Below are 22206 nucleotides of genomic sequence, written 5' to 3'. Positions count from 1 at the left end.
TGTATTAAAGAAAATAATGCTAAAAACTTAGAGGCAACATTTAATATTAAAAGAAATGACAATAAAATTAGTGTACAAAAAATACTGTATATACAACAATGAACGTAAAAGTATGTAAATTACAACAAAAAAAAATAAAACAAGTGTGAACCAAACCAAACTTAGACTAGTACTCGTCAACGCCTTGAAGACCTCATTGTAAAATTTAACGCAGAAAGTTTTAATTTGGTTTCGTCAGAGAGCTCAATGAAGGTTTAGCCAGAGATAAAGGGATGACCAACTTATTCCAGCGTAAGAACGTCTTAAAATTGGAGTTTTTTAAACATTTTCCATTATAGCCAGATTGAACAAAATAATAATTTTTGCAAACTCAAACACCCAACATTTCCTATTGCTAAACATCAAAACTTTTAGAACTTTAACAATTGACAGAGTTCGGGAGGTTTTAACTTAAACCATTGCTTTCTTACTTCCAATGAAAGACGGGTTGGGCATCTCTTTAGCTCTGCCTTAACTGCCTTTTTTTAACAAAATTTGGGGAAGAAGACCAAAATGTTCATAAATTGTATCCCACAAATTTTAGCTGAGCCCCTTAAGATGTTGGTATTGTTATTGTTTATGTAAATTTCAGTTTCAGGTAAACTTTAATGACTAGCACGAGTTACACTCTTTTAAAATTGAATTGGTTCTCCCCACAAAATACTTATACATTAAGCGTTGCACTGTGTCCTTTAATGCAAAATTAATATATACAAGTAAGGCTGGTTAAACAAATTCTAATTGGAGCTAAGCCAAACAATTATTATAATAAACATATATTTAAAGTTATCTGCACCGTTAAAGAATTACTTTAAATTATTGTAAATTTTAAAAAGTTTTTTTTTTTATTTTCTTGTGTGAAGAGATTTAGAAAGTTCCAGCTTTTAGGACAAATTTTTTGAACTGTCAACGCTTTTCTATTAACATGATCATATTGCTTACTTGTTTCAGGTGATTCTTGAGTATGGTGCCTTCAGGCTCTGGCAGAGCTGGTATCTCCTCATAACCGCCAGTTGGCGGTGATAACTTTGTTGAATCCAAGTCCACAACCCAGATGTCATCTGGCAAGCTAGTTAATAAAAAATAAAATAAAATAAAATTCTTTTTCTCCCTTTTATTTAATTAAAAAACTGTAAGTACTTACCGGAAATTCTTTTTGTACATAAGAAATGTTGCCGGCACACCAATCACGAACGGTGTTGGTGCCAGCAACAATTGTTCGGCGCAACTCAAACATGTCGGCAGTAACGGTATCACCGGGAACATATACTCTAAGGGATAGAGCATTGTGACGAATGCCATTACCGACATGGAAAGCGCATTATAATCACGTGACTGAAACAGCACTTTATTTTCCAGCATGATCAAGGTCCAGACCTTCAGACACGTCTCAACGCCGAGCAACTCCAGCGGCAAATGCAGCGGAAAGTCGACAAGCGAGAAACGTGTATGATCTGGCAATGCAAAGAGTAGCGGCTCATGCACGGTGGGTGAGAGCACTTCAACCTATGAGTGATCCGTAAACACATAAATATATATACATATATATTAAACTATTGTTAACAACTATTAAGTGAATACCTCAACTCGTGTTGAGCCCGGCACAGGTACAGGTGTGGAGAGCAAACGCAAGATCCACGTTTCAATTTCGCGCACGTCGTGCAACACTATGGACGAGGTAGCTTCGGCGCTGGCATGACCAGTGAGCACCGTCCACACATTGTCACGATTTTGCTTTTGTGAAGCGCCCAAACGTTTGGGCGATGACGACTCATTGCAGGCATCGATCAGCTTCTTCAGTATGAATAAACACTCGCGAAATGTCGAAAAGAACGGATGATGTGAGATGATGCATAGCGAGGTGAGCGATTGATTGCGTAGCTTCGTGCGCTTACGTAAGGCACGTGGCGACGGCGAATGGCTACCGCCCGACTCCGAGTCCGCAGATGGCGCCATCAAACCCAATTTGGGCACTTGCTGTGAATGACTTTGCTGCTGTTGTTGTGACATGTGTCCGTGCGCGCCATGTGCTGCATGATGCTGATTTGGCGGATCCGAATCACGTCGTGATGTCATTTCACGATCCGAATCACTTGGAGCGACGTTACTTCTGTAGTCGCTAGAAGAAGTTAAGAGGCCGTAACTATTACAAGAAATACGTCGTTTAGCATCATGTGTTCTAATGATGTAATGACGATGTGTTTGTGTTTATGATGAGTATGTGCATGCTAGAATATATGTACAATTAACTTGCCTACTAAATGCTGAGTCCGAGCTACGCTCCATACTCTTACGCCAGGACTCACGTCGGAAAGCAGAGCTCCGACGACCTCTTGTGCTTTGTCCCAGTCCAGCAGCACCGTGGTTGCCGCTCACAGCTCCTCGATCCGCATTCGCGGTATGTCGTTCAATTGGCCGATAAAAATTAACACAGATGCCATAACGGGTCTTGCCGGAATCTTTATCGGTAAGCGCAAATACGAATGACGTCATATCACGTATTGCTGAGCCTGTGCGACGCGGTCCTACACTGGTGCAACCTTCGGGTTGACAGAAATATACCATGTCGAGGGGGAGTGGAAAGTCACTGTGATCGGAGGGCGGATAGCGACGCAACAATTCCGGTATCTAAAAGTGGTGATGTGTTAATTATTAAAAATTTTCTTACTGACATTTGCTTTAAGGTCTTAAGGTAGAAAGCTCGTTATATGTTATCATCAGAACTTTTTCTACGAAAAGATGCGGTGACTAACAGAAGGTTCCAAGACCATAACATACTCATTTAGAGGTGATCTAATGACTGAGATCCAGAGCATACTGAAATTATGGAGGCAACACTTCTCCAGCCTGCTGAATGGCAGTGAAATCATAACACCAGGAAATGATGAACCTGATGCCCCAATCGATGACGATGGATCAGACGTTCCACTGCCCAACCATGAAGAAGTTCGAATAGCAATTAGCCGTGTTTTGTCGGCTGAGCTATTCAAATACGGCGGCGAAGAAATAATAAGGAGCATGCATCAGCTTCTTTGCAGAATATGGTCGAACGAAAGCACGTAAAACGATTGGAATCCACAAAAGGGAGACCCTACAAGTTCTTTCGAGCGTACTTTGTGAAAGATTAAAGCAACAAACTGATTGGACCTTATTAAGGATCTCTCCGAGCCGTTCAATACCAACGAGGTTTCAGACAAGAAGATTCCCTAATGTACGACTACTTCAATCTACTGCTGCAGAATATAATTCAAGCTGCAAAACTGAATAGAAAGGTACACTATTTTACAAGAGTGTCAAATTACTGGCGATGACATCGATATTATTGGCCATAACAACCGCGCCCTTAGTTCTTCTTTGTCTAGGTTGGACAAAGAACCGCAGCGAATGGTTCTGGTAGTGAACGAGGGTAACACGAAATATCTCTTGTCATCAAACAAACAGTCGTCGCATTCACGACTTGGCTCCCGCGTCACTGTTGACAGTCATAACTTCGAAGTCTTAGATAATTTCGTCCATCTTGGAACCAGTATTGACACCAACAACAAAATCAGCCTCGAAATCCAACGCAGAATAACTTTTCCCACAAGTACTAGTTACTTCGCACTGAGTAAGGAAAATCCTCTCTCGTCGAACAAAGCTCAATTTCTACAAGTCACTCATAATCTCCTTTCTGCTATATGGTTCAGCGGCATGGACGATGACAACATCTGATGAGTCGAGTTTTCGGGAGAAAGGTTCTGGAGAAGATTCTTTGCGCATTGACAATAGCGAATATCGCAGGAAATTGATATATGTAGTTCAGCGAATTAAGAGACAACGTCTACGCTGGCTAGGTCATCTCCTCCGAATGGATGAAAACACTCCAGCTTTGAAATTAATCGACGCAGTAACCTCCAGGGGCAGCAGTGGAAAAGGAAGACCAGGTGTAGAAGAACCTGAAACACATTTAATTTTTACACTTTCCGACTCACCTGCACGGGTGGCGTTTTATTGCCGGTCAATCCTTTCGGCATTGGCGGAGTAGTGCGTGCACCCACAATAGCCATGTAGTCTACCAACCGTGGACATAACGACAGTTTCTGTTGTTCAGCCATTTTAGACTTTTTTTACTTAAAATTTCTTATCTTCGAAATTGATTCCCTGATGTAACCGTAAGCAATGGATGCACCTGCTTAGGCTGCGAAATTTGAGCTTAATATCTTTTTGTTGGCTTAAGTGTGGCTGCAAGAAAAAAAGATAAAGAAAATGTTTGATATCTATTAATATTATTAACAAAAAATTTTCCTCTTAATTCTTTTATTCATTTCAGACTTCTGAGCTTGAAATTCAAGTAAACAGCTTTACCAGAGTTCGCCTATTAACAAGATAGCCCTAAAGATACATATATGCCTGCCAAAATGGCTAATGGATTAATGCCAAGGCTGCCATCGACCCATTAAAGCCCTTCAGGCCTGCCATTACCGCTAAGTTGGAGTGCCAGGTGTAACTCCTTCTGTGCACTGGTGCCTTAGTCTCGTACCTGAGATAACCCTGGGACTCTATAAGACGACTACATACAGTTCCGGGAGATGAATAGCGGCTCTTAGTAGGGAAAGGGAAAGGCCCTAAAAGCATGAACAAAACAAAAACTTAAATAAAGACGTGAGAGAGGGACGGTCGGTACCGAATTCTATGAGCAATATATATATTTTTATAACATACCATCTATAAAAATTCCATAAAGCCTTACTTAAAAAGCCGAATATCTCGAGAAGTATTAATGATAGCGATTTTGACCTCGAATCTTTTTTGTAGCAAATAAAATTTCCTACAAACATTTTTTCATGAACATTTTTTCTATAGCTCCTGTTATTTACGAGATATATACCAAAAAAAAAATGCGAAATTCTTGAAAAAATCGAGTTTTAGAGCCTCGTACTACCTCGCCGGTGTGAGTTACGACTTTGTTGCACTAAACACTTTTGTAGAGTGAACAATTCTGAGATATATGCGTCTAAAGTCAAAGCAATGCCAGAAAATACCTCTGATCTGTAGGAATTTAAAGATCAAAACTCACGATTGTAGTGTATTTTCTATAGAATTTTTTACAGGCCTTGGTCCAGTTCTTTATATTAATATTAAGGGGTAAAATGTTCAGGGAATTTTTTTTAGGGTATTTCCAAGGAAATTTCGTGACGGGACTGAAAAAAATAAATAGATCCTATATATATATATATGTAAATTAGATTTCCTTTGCCTTACTTCCAGGATAAATTGTCAAAGATAAGCCTCTTTAGGGCTCTATACAGGTCAAACCCCTTGAGCGAAAATTACATTATCAAAAAAACTAACACTTTAACGAACTTCACATCACCTGCATTCTTTATACGAGTGCATACATGTAACACTTACTGCAAAAAAAAATAAATCAATTCCCAATTTAATGAACCATTAAAAATTTCAGCCGCCAGTTACTTTTAATGTATTGCCGTTAGCTCATAAATAAAAGAATTGTATTACAGCTTCTGGGCGCTCGTAAAATGAAAATGCCTTGATTGCTGCAAATGGTCGATTTTAAAAACAATAACACTAGCTCAGCAGCTGACACACTTGCCCACACAGCGCGTGTCCTTGTGTATACTCGCGTGTCGTGTGCGGCATTCAATTAACGAAGTTTGTTGACTTTTTGTCTGGTTGCAAGCAGGGATCCGTGAACAGGTGGATTACGGCACGTTTGCTGACACAGGTGAACAACATCGTAAATTTTTTAAGCCCACTGTGACTTTTAGCGTTTTAATGGGTTTTATGGCATGACGTTATACTTTTATGTGTAACTGTATGTAACCATATATAGTTGCTTTACCTTGGAGAAATATGTTGTGTCAATAAAGACGTCTAGGGATGTAGCAAATTATAACGGTATTAGATGAGTGAATTGAGTTTCTCTTTTCAATTTGGCTTTCACTTCTATTAAGCCTTTGTCAAGTTAAAAAGCAGTGAATTTAATGGTATTTTGTCGGATTTCATTTGTCATTCACTTTCAAAAGCTTGTATTATTGTTATTAATGTAATGGCTCTGGCGTATATAGTACAAAATTTGTCCGGAAAGTAATAGAACGGAGTCGATTTAAAAAAAATTTATTGAACCAATCGTTACAATGCTTTAAAAACATTCCAAATAGGCTCCTTCTGCATCGATGCAACGCTGCCAGCACGATTCCGAAGTATTAAAGGCTTATGAGATATTCTCCGGAATAGCCTTGAGCGCTGAGGTGCATGCTGCTTAGATCCCCACTGCTTGCCTTTCATCGGTCTTTTCAGGCAAGGAAACAAGGAAACAGTCAGCCTGTCATCTGTGATTACGTTACTCAAAAATTGAGGGTCACTTTCACACTTGTTCAAATTTTCTTGGCATACTTCCACTCGCCGCAATTTCTGGTCATCAGTGAGCAATTTTCGGATCATCTTCGCACACACCTTGCGCATGTTCAAGTCGTCCGTCTCAATATCATTAACCACAGATTTTGAAAAAATTAACATCTGGACAATTACACGAATACTTAGTCGACGGTCTGAGTTCAAAACTTTGCGCACACGAGTCTCATTGTCGGTATTTGTCAAAGTCGCAGGTCTCCCAGCACAGTCTTCATCAGCGACCTCTTCTCGGCCCACCAAAAAGACCTGGAATCCTATTACTTTCCGGACAAACCCTCTAATTTATTTATCACGCTTTTGGTAGTTTTTAACAGTACCGTTATATAGGAGTGCGCGGAGTTAACATCCGATTTCATCCATTCTTACAATGCCGGTAGGAGTTTTTATAATATTTGCATTAGGAGTTTGGTTGTTCTAGCTTTAGTGGTTTCGGAGACTTCGGACTTATTAGAGGGCGTGATCACACACACTTTTGCAAATTTTTTTGCCCACAGGGCACGGAATTAATCCGATTACTCCCTCTACGAACTCCACCTTACTTTTTTGTCATGGAACTTCGATGATTTGTTTGTCCTTTTCTAATAGTTTTTGGTATTAGGACAAATGTTTCAACTTCTCAAAGCTTGAAACATAGTCTAAACTAACCAGCTACTTCTTACTCACTCAAGTTCTCTTATGTATAACTCTTTGCTGTCATACAAACTGAGTAATTAAGTTCATGTATGGACAATTTTTTAATTGTTTAGAATAACATAGCTTCATTAGTCTTCCTTCTCACAATCCTCACAGTCATTCCCACAACACATTTACCTCCGTACTAATGTTCATTAAAATAATTTAAAGTAATAGACGTCATTTTCTCTAATTTATTAAGTCCTTTATTGCATTTGTTAAGTTTTAGTCTTAAGAATTTAAGTATGCTTATCAGTCTAAAGGCAGCTTGATGAAATGCATTTATGACAACTGCACTTGAATACTATTACTACACACACACACACAGCCACACAGGCGCATGCGAATGTATTATGGAAATGTGGCTGCAAAGATAAACGATAACAATGCAATCTAAAAATGAAGTAAGGCAAAAGTGAATGAAAGGAAAATTTGCATGTATTAGCAACACACGGCGTATACGTAACTTAAATTCTGTACAAGCCACCACAAACACAAATGAATGCACGCCGCACAGCCACATAGACGGCCAGCCAGACACTTTCGCGACGAATTACTCGTAAAGAATGCATATTATGCATGCCACCGATTGTGCTGCTCTCCGCCAGTTTTCGCATGTGTGGGTGTTGCTGCAGACGCCTGCAGGAAGCACGTGCTGTTTGACATGCAGCAGTCGCGTTTGATGCGTGGTACGTCAAGTTTGTGGGTTGAGCAATGACTACTGTAGCATATCCGCTTATGCCACGTACTACCGTCAACATGCAACACCAGCATGGTTGGAGTGAGCTTGCGCCTTTTGAAGTAATGGAGAAGTTGTGTGAATGTTTAAAGGGCATTCAACTTGCCGTGGGTGGACTCAGCTTTGGCTTGTATTGCGCCAGCACATGTTGTGCACCATTAAGTTAAATAGAGTTCGTTGTTATCGTTGCGCGCCACATGCTGACTGCCGTTTGCCTAATGAGCGTGTTGCAAGTTTGCCGATAAAGCTTTAATGACTGATTGATTGGTGAAAATACAAAGTAATTGACTTATTAATGGCAAATGTGCATGTAATTACTGATTTCGAGTCTTTAATGGCTGATTGGCAAATAGTTTCTTGTATTGGTTTATGACGGAAAAAGGAAAATTGTAGAAAATATTTGGGAAGAAAGTTATAGGAGGTAGGAGATAGGTAGAGAAACTGTATGACGATACACCTATGTCTTCAGCAGTGAAACCAGCGGGCCTAAAAATATGCTCGTCTGTCGGCATATGCGCCCCATATTTAATATATGCCACTTTTGTTTGCTTGTTGAACAAGTTATAATTGACTCCACCGAGACACAGCTACATATATTTATAAGATGTTTGACTATTAAATGTATACAACTACACAGAGGCGTATATATGTCCTCTTTATCGATACTCATCCCTACGTCCTTGTCCACCTTGCCCCTTCCCCACTCTTCTCTGGAAGGTACGGCAATATTTGGAACCAAATTTAAATACAATTCTATAGCATTACGAAAATACGTGATACTGGGTAGTAACGGGAACTTATTAAGTATCTTATAACACCCCTTATTACAGCCGAGTATTTTCCATACACAGTATATCATAAGCGGACTTACAACAGCTGTGTAAAACCAATTAGTACCCGAAATGTTAGTCCACATTTGGGTCTAACCATCTATGTACAAGTGCAAAGTGCTATAGTTATTGCTAAATTTTCTTTATCTTTTCAACCTCATCATAGTTGGCAATGCTTCTATTCTATCGTTATCGATCGAGGAATCGGGTTCGCCAGATCTACACATGTTACACTTTCATTGCCGTTCAGCTTACTGTAGCAGTGTTCCCCCAATAACTTCAATATGCTCTGAATATCAACCACCAGATCACCATTTTGGGTTCTAAAAGAGTATGATCCGGTCTCGAAACCTTCCGTTAGTCGTCGCATCTCTTCGTAGAAAATTCGAACATTTACCCCTGTCGGCCAGCTATTCATAGCCCAGCATTTCGTTTACTTTTTTTTTGTCATAAATCAGTTAGTTTTGATTAGGCTAAATCAAACCTTCAATTTAATGTAAGAGAAATGAATTTTTTAGTAGATATGATATAAAAAGAACCGATAATATACAAGTAGTACAAGTAGTTTTCAGTATTCAGTCGATTTTGAATATTTTTATTTTTTTTTTTTTGCTTTTGAAACCAATATTTCAATAGAGAGATATACATAGGTTATAGGAGTTAAAACCTGTTCAATTTCTGCTAACTTTTAATATAGTTTCATTAACAAACTAGCAACTTCACACGTGTCGCTCTAATTATAAAGTAATTTTTTATAATAAAAATGTTTAAAGTAAATTAAGTCTAATTCCCAGCTCGTTTGTATTTAAAATGAGCTTAAGCAATAAATTACGCAAGAATTGGTCGGCAACAGATTATACCAACTTAAATCGTCACGAATCGCTAATAAAATTATTTCTATTATAAACACATTATAATAAAAATTATATTTCAAATCAATAAGGCACAAAACTTAGATCGGCAAAAAAGTATTATAATATAATTAGTCATAAAAGTAATTATATTTTAATTATGGCAATTTGATTGAAGAACTTGCATTACCCTTAAGTAAAAATCTAGAGTATAAAACTGCTTAGCCGCATTCAAGTTTTATCCAGAAGTGGAAAAGAAACGGCATAATCCATTACTCGTGCTTATAAAAATGAGATTCCAAGCTCTATTCTTATTGTTGGTTCTAGTATTTTTGGCTAGTCATGTGCACGGTGCCAAAAGTACCGATGATTCAAATGGTGGCAATGGTGATACTGATGGTAATGGTGCCAATGGAAGTAGCGGCAGACCAAGAGGAGGTCGTATAGGTATAGGAGGCGGTTTTAGTGGTGGATTCAAAGGCGGTGTGGGCGTTGCTGGTGGACGCTCTAAATAAGCGCTTGTTCAAAGGTTTAATGACGAATTACTCCAAAACATTTAACTTCTTAAATTTGAAATAATAAATATGGCATGCCTGAAAATTCTAAAATATTTGAGTTTTTTCATAACTGTTGGCAACAAAGTATTGAGATACCTACTCAAACTAAATAAGTATGTTTGAATATCATTGGCGTGAATAAAACAAATTTAAAACAATATAAAGAAGATAAACAATTGGTGCTTTAAATACTTCAGGACCAGTACACTTTGCCCGCGGAATATTTACTCGCTATAGAAAACTCCTTTGCGTTAAGTCGTTTGTATGAATGTTGCATATTTTCCGACAATACTTGGAAATACTTTTCAGAAAGTAGACTGGTAAGTCTTCAGTTTTTGAAGTTATAGATTATGTAACTGAGTTTCCCCCAAACCTCCTAACTAAGAATAAATACAAAATGGTTTGGTTTAAGAAATGTTTGAAAAATATTTCAAATTAATTAATTTTGTCTGTCGAGGGAGGATCCACATCAATATCGCCATCCATAATAACTGAGACTCTTTTTGGTTTGGCTTACTGGGTGATAGCCAACATACATTTCGTCTTGCCCTAATTAACCGCTAACTCAAACTAGAAAAGCAGCAAAATATCGTTCCGCCCCCATAAACTCCTATTCTGACGCAATGTAAATTAATGTAAATTAAGAAGTTGAAGAGGTCTTAAAATAGCCCTTTCTGAAAACTCATCTAGGTATCAAGAGCTTTGGAGTGATCCGTCCTACTTTATTTGTCACTGCGTTATTGCTACTGTCATTCTCCAAAAGCATATTACTTTTACGGATATCGGATACACTGAGTTCAGGGGGGGGACCCCCACCCCCAATTCCTTTACCCAGGGCTTTCAAGATTGCTTTGTCTTCAAAAAAGAGATGGCGGTTGTTGATTTCATATTTCAAACATTTTGTATAGTGTAATATTGGGTAGTCGAAAAGGTCTTTTTTGTATTTCTCTTCAAATTTCAAATTTTTTTTATCACTCGTGCAAACCATTTGCTACAGAGTATTATAGTTTTATAAACGTACGCTAAAATTGTAAGACGTGTATGGTGATAGTGCTCTTAGTCGTGCCCAGGTGTTCGAGGGCACAAAGAGTTTTAAAGAAGGGGCGCGAAAAACGGCGTTTTAACAGTTCGAAGTGTCGGCCTCGGAACTGAGTATAAACCATGAAACAAGTCAGACAAATTTAAAACGAGTCAACAGGGTGCGCCCAGACATCGCTCGTAACTGGATTCTTCATCACGATATAAGCGCCACACCGCCCTCGGCGTGTCCCCGCATTATTTGGCCTATAAAGGGATCGCCGTGTTGCAACAGCCGACTAATTCGCCCGACTATGTAACCCTGTGACTTTTTTTTTTTGTTTCCTAAAACAAAATCGGTGGTCAAAGGAACCCACTTTTGATTCGATTACGGACATCCAGGCGGCCGTTGACGAGGGTGCTCGCGGACATTGATCGCCAGTGGAAGCGTTCCAGAAATGTTACGAAGCGTGGAAAACGCGTTGGAATCAGCTGTATAGCTGCCCAAGGGGACTACTTTGAAGGGGATGGCAGAACTCACGTGTAGAATAATTTTTAAATATACGGTTTTTTTATGTCAATCAGTCTCCATTACTTAATTGTCATACCTCGTATTACATTGTTAATAACTACTTGTGAAATGCTTAACCAGGCTCTTTTTTCAGCTTCGAACAATTTGTTTTTATCTCCATTCGTATTCGTTCGTGTTAAAATAAGACGTTGAATTAATATTATTAATGATAGGGCAAAATATTATCTTTCGCACACTTTAGTTTAATGTCTGTTGTAAATTAGATCCTAAATATGTACATGATTTTACTACTAAATATATACCCTAAAATTATATACCCTCATGTTACCAGCTAATGAATTGCCTTAAGAGGTTGCGGCTCGGAACAGTACGGATACCTTAATAACAACCACTTCTGCTTGAAAAACACCACAGTCGTCCAGGAGCCTAAAGCTTACCCTGACAGAGAACTTCATATAGAAAACTCCTTCTCCTAGCTTCAATGAACCTCTTTTCATGCGTAATATCCTGAAGAATAAAGGTGGTGCGAATCCGATCCATGGTTCGAATTACCGACTCAACTGGACGATGCGTCACCCGAACCGAAACAATATTTTGGCAAGAAGTTTGCACGATTTGTGTACGGTGCTCCAGAATAAATCTATTTAATAAGAAATGGCGAAGCAAACTAAACAAACAAATAAAGTCACAGCACACAAAAAGACCAACTACGAAAAAAGTATTGTTTCATCGAAAAACTCCCTCAATAAAACTCCCTATAAATATTACAAACAACTCATTTCATTTATGTCTACCATGCAAAACATGATCCAAGATTTGATAAAAATCACAAAATCAAATGCTGCAAAATTTATTAAGTAAAAATGAGCTTATTAAATATCTGTATATGGAATGCTAACGGTGTTAACCAACATAAATTAGAGATTATCAGATTTCTGTCTGAAAGGAATATAGATGTAATGCTTATTTTCCAGAAACTCATCTAACAAATACAAAAATAATTTCAATATACCGGGATTTAGACTATACGTTACAAATCATCCGGATGGAAAAGCGCATGGTGGCACGGCAGTGTTGATTAGAAATCGTTTAAACCACTAATGCTCTAGAATCTCATGCTACTACCCACAGTTACAGAGCTACAACAATATCACTAAAAAATCGGGGTTGTGACTTAAACCTTACGGCTATATACTTTCCACCTCGTTTTAAAATTACAGAAATCGAATTTAAAGACTTTTTGGAACACTAGGTCAAAGATTTCTAGCAGGTGGAGATTATAACGCAAAACCCACATACTGGGGCTCACGTCTTATGAATCCGAAAGGACGACAGTTGTACTACACTAATTATGAATAAGCATAAATAAACTGGATTATAAATATCTCCTGGTAAGCCGACATACTGGCCCAGTGATAGAAGAAAAATACCAGACTTAATAGATTTTGCTGTAGTCAAAATATAGATAGATCGCTTATGACAGCTGACATGTACAGACTTATCATCTGATCATTCTTCTGTACTAATAAAGTTATACGAAACAGGGCCCCCCCCCATTTTTTTTTTTTGAGCCGTTATTTTTTTTTTGTCGGGGCGCAAAGTTTCTAACATCACATAAAACTAACTGGTTGAAATATAGAAAGTATATCAGTGAACGCCACATCAATATTGATTGCAAAATAAATACAGAAAGTAGACATTGATGATTAAAATATAAAAGAAATTAATGACGTAATAACTAATGCAGCTGTAAATTGGCAACACCAAAAAGAAACAACAAACCAGTTGGTTTTAGAAAGATCACCAATAATGAAATAGAGAAAACTTGTAAATGAGGAAAAGGCGAGCTAGGCGGGAATGGCAGTTAAATCGATCCCTTTATCTCTGCTTCAACTGAAATCTGCTGTACGAAAGTTCAAAAAAAGCGCTTAAACGCGAAGAGGAACACAACACTGAAAAATTATATAAAGAAACTGTGTCCCAAATTCTCGCAAGCAAAATTCTCTTGTGGAAAGCACAAAAGTCTTTCAAGCCACCAGTAGATTCCAACATGCCTCTAAGACAGTTGAATGGTAATTGGGCACGTAGTGATGAGGATAAGGCAAATGCTTTGCACAAATCACCTAGAAAAGTATTTTACACCCAATTGCCCAAAGAACAACTTTGAGTTGCCAACCTGTCCCAATACCGCAAAAGAGTCGCATGTGTCTATTAGGACTTCTACTTCTGAAGTTACTAGAATAATAAAAGAGCTTAACCCCAAAAAATCACTGGACATGATAATAATTACCCCAAAAATGCTAATTGAGTTACCAAATATTGCCGTAAAGGTGCTCTCTTTGCTCTTCAATGCAATTCTTAATCTCGGACACTATCCAATATTCGTGGAAAAGTCGCAGATCATCTTGATAGACAAACCTGGGAGGAAAGACCTTAACACAGCCGGTACTTCATACAGACCAATCAGTCTTCTACCTGTTTTTCTTTCTAAGATATTTGAAAATTGTGGTTACTATCAAAGATGACTCCTTTCTCCACGAAAATAATGCATAGTACCAATGCACCAAATTTGGGTTTCGTGAAAAAACATAGCACGATTGAGCAAGAAAATAGCATTACTAACGAGAAAAGAAAAGCATTTGAACACAGTGAGTATTGTTCAGCTATATTTCTAGACGAGGCTCAGGCGTTTGATAAGGTATGGCCATGAGGGCCTTTTATACAAGAATTAAAAATATTCTACCTTCAAAGTTATATAAAACATTGGAATCGTATTTAAAAAATCAGAAAAATTTATGGTAAAAGTGGGAGATTTCATATCTGAGATGAAAGACAGATAAGGGCTGGTGTACCCAGGGCAGTGTTCTAGGCCCACACTATACATCATATATACAGCTAGATCTTCCAACAGCTAACAATGTATTAACTTCTACTTTTGCGGACGACACAGCTATAGTGAGCCGTAACAACTGCCCACATAATAGCATCAAGAATATTAGACGAGCACTTAAAGTTTGTCGAAGAATGGCTAGCTAACTGGCGTATAAAGGTAAATGAACAAAAGTGTAAGCATGTTACATTTTCGCTTAGAACCAAAAAAATGTGTCCGGCAATAAAAATTAACAATATTTTAGTACCCCAAGCGAATGAAGTAACCTATCTTGGTATTCACCTAGATAGAGACTTACGTTGGAAAACAACATATATCTATAAAATAACTTTGCATGAAGATAAAGAGCTGCAAATTTAAATTGGCTATTAAATAAAAAACTCCAAACTTAGCCTAGACAACAAAGTGCTTTTATATAATGCGGCCATAAAGCCGATTTGGACGGTATGGCATTCAACTGTGGTGTTACGACAACCTGTGCAACTAATAATAGACAGATAATACAAAGTGTTCCAATCAAAAAATGCTTAGATCAATCACGTTTTCACCATGGTACATGCGTAATGAGAATATCATAAAGACCTTGGTATTTCTATGGTAAAGGAAAGAAGTAGAAGAAAACATGCAGAATTAAACTATATATATGTAAACTCCGTGATCAACCCAAACCCTTTTGCTAATGCTTTGGTACATTCCTGCAATCAAACACGCCCTAAAAGAAAGAGATATGCTCCGCGTACTGAGGAGCAATGTATCACCAAAACACCTCAATCATTTTTTTTTATTGTTTTCTTTTATTGCTGAGGTGTCTAAGTTTTTAAATAGGTTTAAGATTTATATTACTTATTGTTAGGCTTTCAAAAACAAAAAGCAGATTCAATAAATAAAAAAGATATTGAACAAAAAAAAAAAAAAAAAAAAAAAAGAGTTTTTTCGAGATCCAATCGATCGGCCCAAAACGTGATATTATCTGCTCAACGAAGTCTTCTCTCAATAAATCCATGTATTGATGCGATGTGTGGGAAATGGCACTGTCTTGTTGAAACTACATATATGTGGGCGAGATCGCGAGCTTCAATTTTAGACATGAAATAGTCGGTTATCATGGCGCGATAAGGATCACCATTGACGGTTACGTTCGCACTGGCATAATTTTGAAGAACTATGGGCCGATGATATGGGCGCCAAACACTTTCTTTGTAGAACGTGAATTTTCATAATAAGGTTAAACGATTTGTGAACATTATCAGATGTTGTCATGACTTTCCATGATGAAATGCTAAACAAAACTGAACAAAAATAACATGACAGCTTAATACGACTTACGCGTGTTCTGTCAAAAAAAGCTTTGAAAAAACACATCTACTTAGATCACCCGTTATTTCCAATACACAATCGAAGCATAACCCTCTTCCATCATAATATAACTGCAACGACATTTTGCGGATATAAACTATAAAGTCACCTTTTACATGTTTTCATAAATATGGGTAAAATGTATCAAAGAGATCGCGTTAGTGTTTTTGGAATCTTTAAACTCTTATCAACTCGATTTCCATTAACTCCTATTTGAAAACTAAATTTTTCATATTGAAAAACTAACAATTATGCACATTATTATCGGCAATTTCAAGCCTATTTCTACCTTTTGAAACGCTGGAAGTAATATACATACGTACATATTCACCTAATTAATATGACCATAAGCAATCAAATACTTAATGATTAATGTTAGACTAGCCGGGAACAGATTGCACCAATTTCTGATTCAATGCAGAGAAAATAGCCCCCACTTTAACGATCACGATTCGCTAATTAAATTACATTAATTATGAACACGTTATAATAATAATAACACTACACATTTATGAGATTAAGTAATTAGATCGACTAAAAAACACATTAGAATAAGTCTAATAATTTGATTAATTATCAATTGCGACAATTTAATTTTGAGTATTTACATATTTTCTCGGCTAGAGGAAATCTCGAGTATAAAACTACTGAGTGACACTGAAGTTGCATTCAAATGTTGAAAGTCGCTAGCTTGTAAAAGTAAGTGCCTAATCTATTACTCGCGCTAAAAAATGAGATTGCAAGCTTTACTTTTGTTGTTGGTTTTCGTGTTTTTGGTCGGTCAGGTGCATTGTTGGCGAAGGCATGGTTCAAATGGAGGTAATGGTGACAACGGTGACAACGGCGATAATGGTGACAACGATGACAATGGCGATAATGGTAATGGAGACAATGGTGGCAATAGACGTAACGGCAGACCAAGAGGAGGTCGGTTAATCTTTGGAGGCGGTGTTCAGAGTGCTATTGGTGGCGGCCTAGGCCTTTCTCACAGACGCTGGGAATAAGCACTTACTTCAACGGGATGATGGCTAAGCTTATAACGGATTATATGTATAAATGAGAGTTGATACCTGAACATTGTGTTCCGACAACACTGAGAAAGTAGAAAAAATTGTGATTCGTGTCATCAGAGACCTATAATAAAATTTCTCGAGGAATATTTATGGAAACTCCATAACGAAAACTCTTTTGTTTCATTTTCTTCCCCCCGTCCCAAAAAAAAATTAGTAAAAGTAGGTTTGAGATCGATATCAAGGGTTTTTCGCCTAATTCTAATTTATCCAAAATTACAAAATTTTTTGATATATGTATATATTTCGGGATTGGAAAACAAAAACAAATTTTAATAATCGAAAATCACTTTACTGTTTTTCAAAATATTCTCCATTAAGATCTACATACAAATATGCTTTTTCTTGCGATTGAACCAATTTTCGAAGCAGTCTTCCCACTCCGATTAAGGTATCTCCAAAACATGTGTGTTTCAACGCATCCACCGCTTCTTCAGCTGTCGAAAAACGTTGACCTATTAGTTTATCTTTTTCGTTCCACTAATGTCAATATATATTATATTAGTTTGAGCGCATAGTTTCCGGAGCAACAACTAATTTTGGACGACCTTCACAAAATCAGTCTTTTAGTGACCTAAGACCACGATTGAATTCACCATACCATCGAAAACCACTGGCCCTTAAAGGAGCTTCCTCGCCAAAAATTGAATTAAGTTCATCGATGCACACCATGGAAAATTCATCAAAGGTCGTGACTTTAACGCAAAACACTACCAATAGGGGCTCAAGAGTTACGAGCTATTTAAAGCTGCTATGGCTACTGGATGCGACTTTATGTCTACTGGCAAGCCGACTTACTGGGCTTCCGACACAAGTAAACTACCTGACCAGATCGACTTTTTCATCACTCGACAAATATCTAAGAAATTCATTACCATGGAAAATGGATTGGACTTAAAATCGGACCACTCGCCAGTATATCTAATCTTAAATGGCCAACTACAAGAAATCGACATACCACCTTATCTCTCTAATAGACATCGGACTGGGAGTATTTCAAAGTTATGCTCGACAAAAATATTGATTCTATAGTAAATATAACTACTAAAGACATATGTATTAGAAGATGAAGTTCATGCATTTACGAAAACTATTCAAGAATCGGCTTGGGAAAGTGCTCCTGTTCCTAAACCAAGAAACTTTTACACTAAATATCCTTCCGATATTTTCGAACTCATAAAGAAAAAGAGAAAACTACGTAAAAAAAAAGGCAAATCACGCGATTTCCTCAGTATAAAACAGAACTAAACAATTTAACTAAGATTCTCAGCACCAAAATAAAGTTATTTACGAATCAAAATATTTCTAATTATATTGAGAAATTAACACCAAACAAACATACGGATTATTCCCTTTGAAAAGCTGTAAAAAAACGCTAGGAAACCAATATTGTCGAATGCATCCCTCAAAAATCCAAACGGATCTTGGGCCAGAAGCGATGAAGAAAAAGCGAAAGTTTTCTCAGAGAAACTAACTAAATCATTTAGTCCTTTTGCGATCAATTTTACTCTACCACAGCTGATAGAATCGTAATACGTGGATGAAATCCAACCAACAACAAATAAAGAAGTAGAAAATATTATTAAAAGTAGATTTAAACCAAAAAATGCTCCCGACTTCGACTTGGTGACTGCTGATGTACTAAAAAATCTGACACGAAAAGCAATAGCAAAGCTTACGACGATAATAAACGCTTGCTTAAATCTCAGATACGTCCCACTGTCATGGAAAGTATCTGAAATCATTATGGTACAAAAACCTGGCAAAAGCGCACATGAAGCCTCGTCATATCGTCCAATTTCACTTTTGCCTATTTTGTCCAAACTACTTGGAGGATGGAGTTATGTGTAGAGTTATGTGTAGAAGTTCTGATCGCCATTCACTTGGGAGTGGCCAGAAACGATTCTCTTACATATGACTCAAGCAGCTCACGACTTCCGGTCTTTCACCAAGTATCCTCTGGGTAGCCTAAGAACATCCGTTTGAAGACGAGCTAAAGTGAGAAGGCTAAACATTCCCTGCATAGGGTTGTGCGCTGGGTTTGGGACCCGCCACGTAAAAAAAACACCCCCAATGAAAAACCAACAACAGCCTCGGATGAGAATCGCATTCGATGGAACGATGATCTGTACGAGATATACTCGTATGACGACATTGACATAGTTCAGCGAATTAAAAGCCAGCGGCTACGTTGGCTAGGTCATGTTGTCCGGATGGACGAAAACACTCCAGCTCTGAAAGTATTCGACGCAGTACCCGCCGGGAGAAGCAGAGGAAGAGGAAGACCTCCACTTCATTGGAAGGACCAAGTGGAGAAGAACCTGGCTTCGCTTGGAATATCCAATTGGCGCCACGTAGCGAAGAGAAGAAAGGACTGGCGCGCGCGTTGTTAAACTCGGCTATAATCGCGTATGCGGTGTCTACGCCAATTAAGAAGAAGTTTAATATGTCGTCTGTTTTGTATGTTTTAGAAAAGTATTCAGTAATTTTCATTAGTATATGTTTGAAACTGCGTTGTCATGTTCTAAAAAGATTAAAACTAAATATTTTGCAAAGGGAAATGGTCAGTTCAAATCAATTAAGATATAAAAATAGATTAAAAGTTATTGCTTTCAACACTTTTATAATTAAGATTTTTTGCTTTGTCATGAGATAAAAAAAGTCGCTCTCATTTTTTATTGTCTGGCTAAGTATACAATTAAATATAAGCAGGACAATAGCTACCAGACCTGTTGATATACATACATACATGTATGAACACATACATACAAAAAATTTGATTTCCACTTGCCTACATAAAATATATGTATGTATATTAAGCTGGTGTACACTAACAAACAAATCTATAAATACATTTTCAACACACTATGAGATCTTCTACGCACGTATTAATACAATTATGAATGGTCACAATGATGTGGAAAGAAACATAATGAAAATTCAATTACTTTTTATTCAATTGAAAAGGGAAGCGAAAGTTGTGTGGGCGATCAAAACTAAGTTGAATTGAAGTAATTAAATTTTCCCAAGTGAACAATGGCAACCATTCACGGGCGTACTTTTGCAATAAAATGTATTGTATATCATATATGTTACAATGTATATATGTATATGGTACATAGATTCGAAAACTAACGGGTGTTTCTTTAGCAGTGAAGTTTTCAGTCAGGCAATACTTTTGTCGCAGTCGGTCATTTTCAGCTTAAGTTTGACAATTAAGTAATGAGACTGATTTTATTGCCGCTCTTCTGGTCAACCTGTGACCTTGAAATTCCCTTTCGCTTATTTGATTTATACACAGTTTGGTTCGCCATTTCATAATAAGCATACTTGCTGCGGAACAATGCTTACAAATCGTGAAAATGTATTGCCAAAATAACTGTTCGGTTCGCCCGACGTATGGAGCGCTGCGTCCAATATTCGGTCGACATCATTGCACAGCGAAGGCAGTAATTTGAACAGCCATGGTTCGATTTCATACCACGTGTACTCTAGTAGATAATGCACATCCTCATAGACTCCGGACAGTGCGCACCGAAATCGCTATTGCTGCTAGGGAATAGAGTATCGAAAAAAAACCCAGATGAATCCATCTGCCACCGCGCGCCACAATTGGAAATGATACACATGTGCAGGCAAAATGAAAAATATACCGAAATGCGTCAGTATGGAGAGCGTGAGATACTGGCCCACAGGGGAGAGAGAAACAACAAAGCGGGAGTGGACCCAAGGATTACCGGCCGAGCTTTTTAAGTATAGGGGCGAAGAACTGATAAGAAGCATGCATCAGCATCTTTGTCTGTTTGAATATGGTCGGCTGAAAGCATGACCGACGATTGGAATCCACAAAAGGGAGAGCCTACAACCTGCGTCAACTACCGTGGGATAAGATACGGCTGTGTAAATAGACGTTCAACAATTCCAAAAGCTCTGTCAGGATCGAGAGGAACCTCTACGAGCCGTACGATACCAAATTAGGTTTCAGACAAGCATGCGATTTCTTCTATCTACAGCTGGCGAAAATAATTCGAGCTCAAAATTTGAATAGAGAGGGTAGAATCTTCTATAATAGCGTACAGCTGCTGACGTACGCCGATGATATTGATTTCATTAGCATTAACTCCAAAATGTACAAAGAAGCGAAGCAAATCGGTCTGGTAGTAAACGAGGACAAGACAAAATATCTTCGGACTGAGTAGACAATTGAGAAGTAAAGTCCTCCTTCGACATACAATGGCCAAATTCTACATCATCCTCGCCCTGCTTTATGGTGCAGATGCACGGATCATAACATCATCTGATGAGTCGGCTTTTCGAGTTTTCGAGGGAACCGCAATCGACGGAACGATGAGCTGGACGAGATATACGACGGCATTGACATAGTTTAGCGAATTAAGACACAGCTGCTACGCTGGTTAGGTCGTGTAGTCCGAATGGATGAAAACACTACAGCTCTAAGAGTATTCGACGCTGTACCCGACGTAAGAATCAAAGAGAGAGAAAAGAGCAGGTGGAGTAGGCTACTTTTTGAATCTCCTATTGGCGCCAAACCACGAAAAGGAAGAACGAATTGTGCGCCGCTGTAAACCGCGGCTATAACCGCGTAAGCGATTTTTTTTTGGGCCCAAGAAACCATTGGTTTGTCAAATATTGAAAACTTAGGATTTTTATAAAGTATTTCTAGCAACCCTAGTTGATAACACTCCAATTCCTAATTATTATCAAAATATAATATTTTATGTAATGGTTTGTTGGCAAAGATTTGTCAGCAAAGATTTTTACTATCCATTTTTTATATGTTTTTTATTGACATTCGTCGAGATACGGGCCGGTGGAGTGGGGACTTCAAAAAAACGGTGTGTCCTGGTTGACGTGATTTCAAAACACAAGAAAATTCTTCTTTAGTAAGGATGTCGATATCGGGTTGACCATTTTCAAAAAAAAAAAGCGTCGACTTGAAAAAAAAAAAATTTTTCCGATTTTTTCGACCTTTTCGAATTTTTTAAAAATACTTCAAATCAAAATTTTTGGAAATCCAAGGCAGACACGATAGAGCATTGTATAAAGAAGATATATACCAAATTTCAAAGGAATCGGTTTAGTAGAAGATATCATGTCAACCACCTCAAAAAAAGTAGTTTCGAGAAAAACGCGTTTAAAGTTTAAGAGACAATTCTAGTGAACACGGACTCCACGTTAAAAAATCGGCTGTATCTCCGAAAATAAGTCGAATTTTGAA

At 37.8% G+C, this 22206-nt stretch overlaps 1 protein-coding gene across 14 annotated transcripts in view; it reads right to left on the bottom strand.

Moving 5' to 3' along the window:
- LOC105234086 (MAP kinase-activating death domain protein) overlaps window positions 1-22206 on the bottom strand; it is a 79266-nt gene that overhangs the window by 42884 nt on the left and 14176 nt on the right. For 6 of the 14 annotated variants that reach the window (XM_049456736.1, XM_049456729.1, XM_049456728.1 and 3 more), the window contains exons 2-6: window positions 4011-4260; window positions 2294-2667; window positions 1621-2218; window positions 1184-1545; window positions 982-1108 (exon numbers count right to left, since the gene is read on the bottom strand). In XM_049456736.1, coding sequence (XP_049312693.1) covers window positions 982-1108; window positions 1184-1545; window positions 1621-2218; window positions 2294-2667; window positions 4011-4133 — 1584 coding nt within the window. In that variant the 5' untranslated portion in view covers window positions 4134-4260. The remainder of the gene's footprint in view (window positions 1-981; window positions 1109-1183; window positions 1546-1620; window positions 2219-2293; window positions 2668-4010; window positions 4261-22206) is intronic. The other 8 variants (XM_049456739.1, XM_049456737.1, XM_011216330.4 and 5 more) reach the window with 3 other exon arrangements.

Source organism: Bactrocera dorsalis, chromosome 4, assembly GCF_023373825.1.
Source record: "Bactrocera dorsalis isolate Fly_Bdor chromosome 4, ASM2337382v1, whole genome shotgun sequence".
NCBI lineage: Eukaryota > Metazoa > Arthropoda > Insecta > Diptera > Tephritidae > Bactrocera > Bactrocera dorsalis.
The sequence above is the reverse complement of the archived record's forward strand: the minus strand, read 5'-3'. Positions and strand labels throughout refer to the sequence as shown.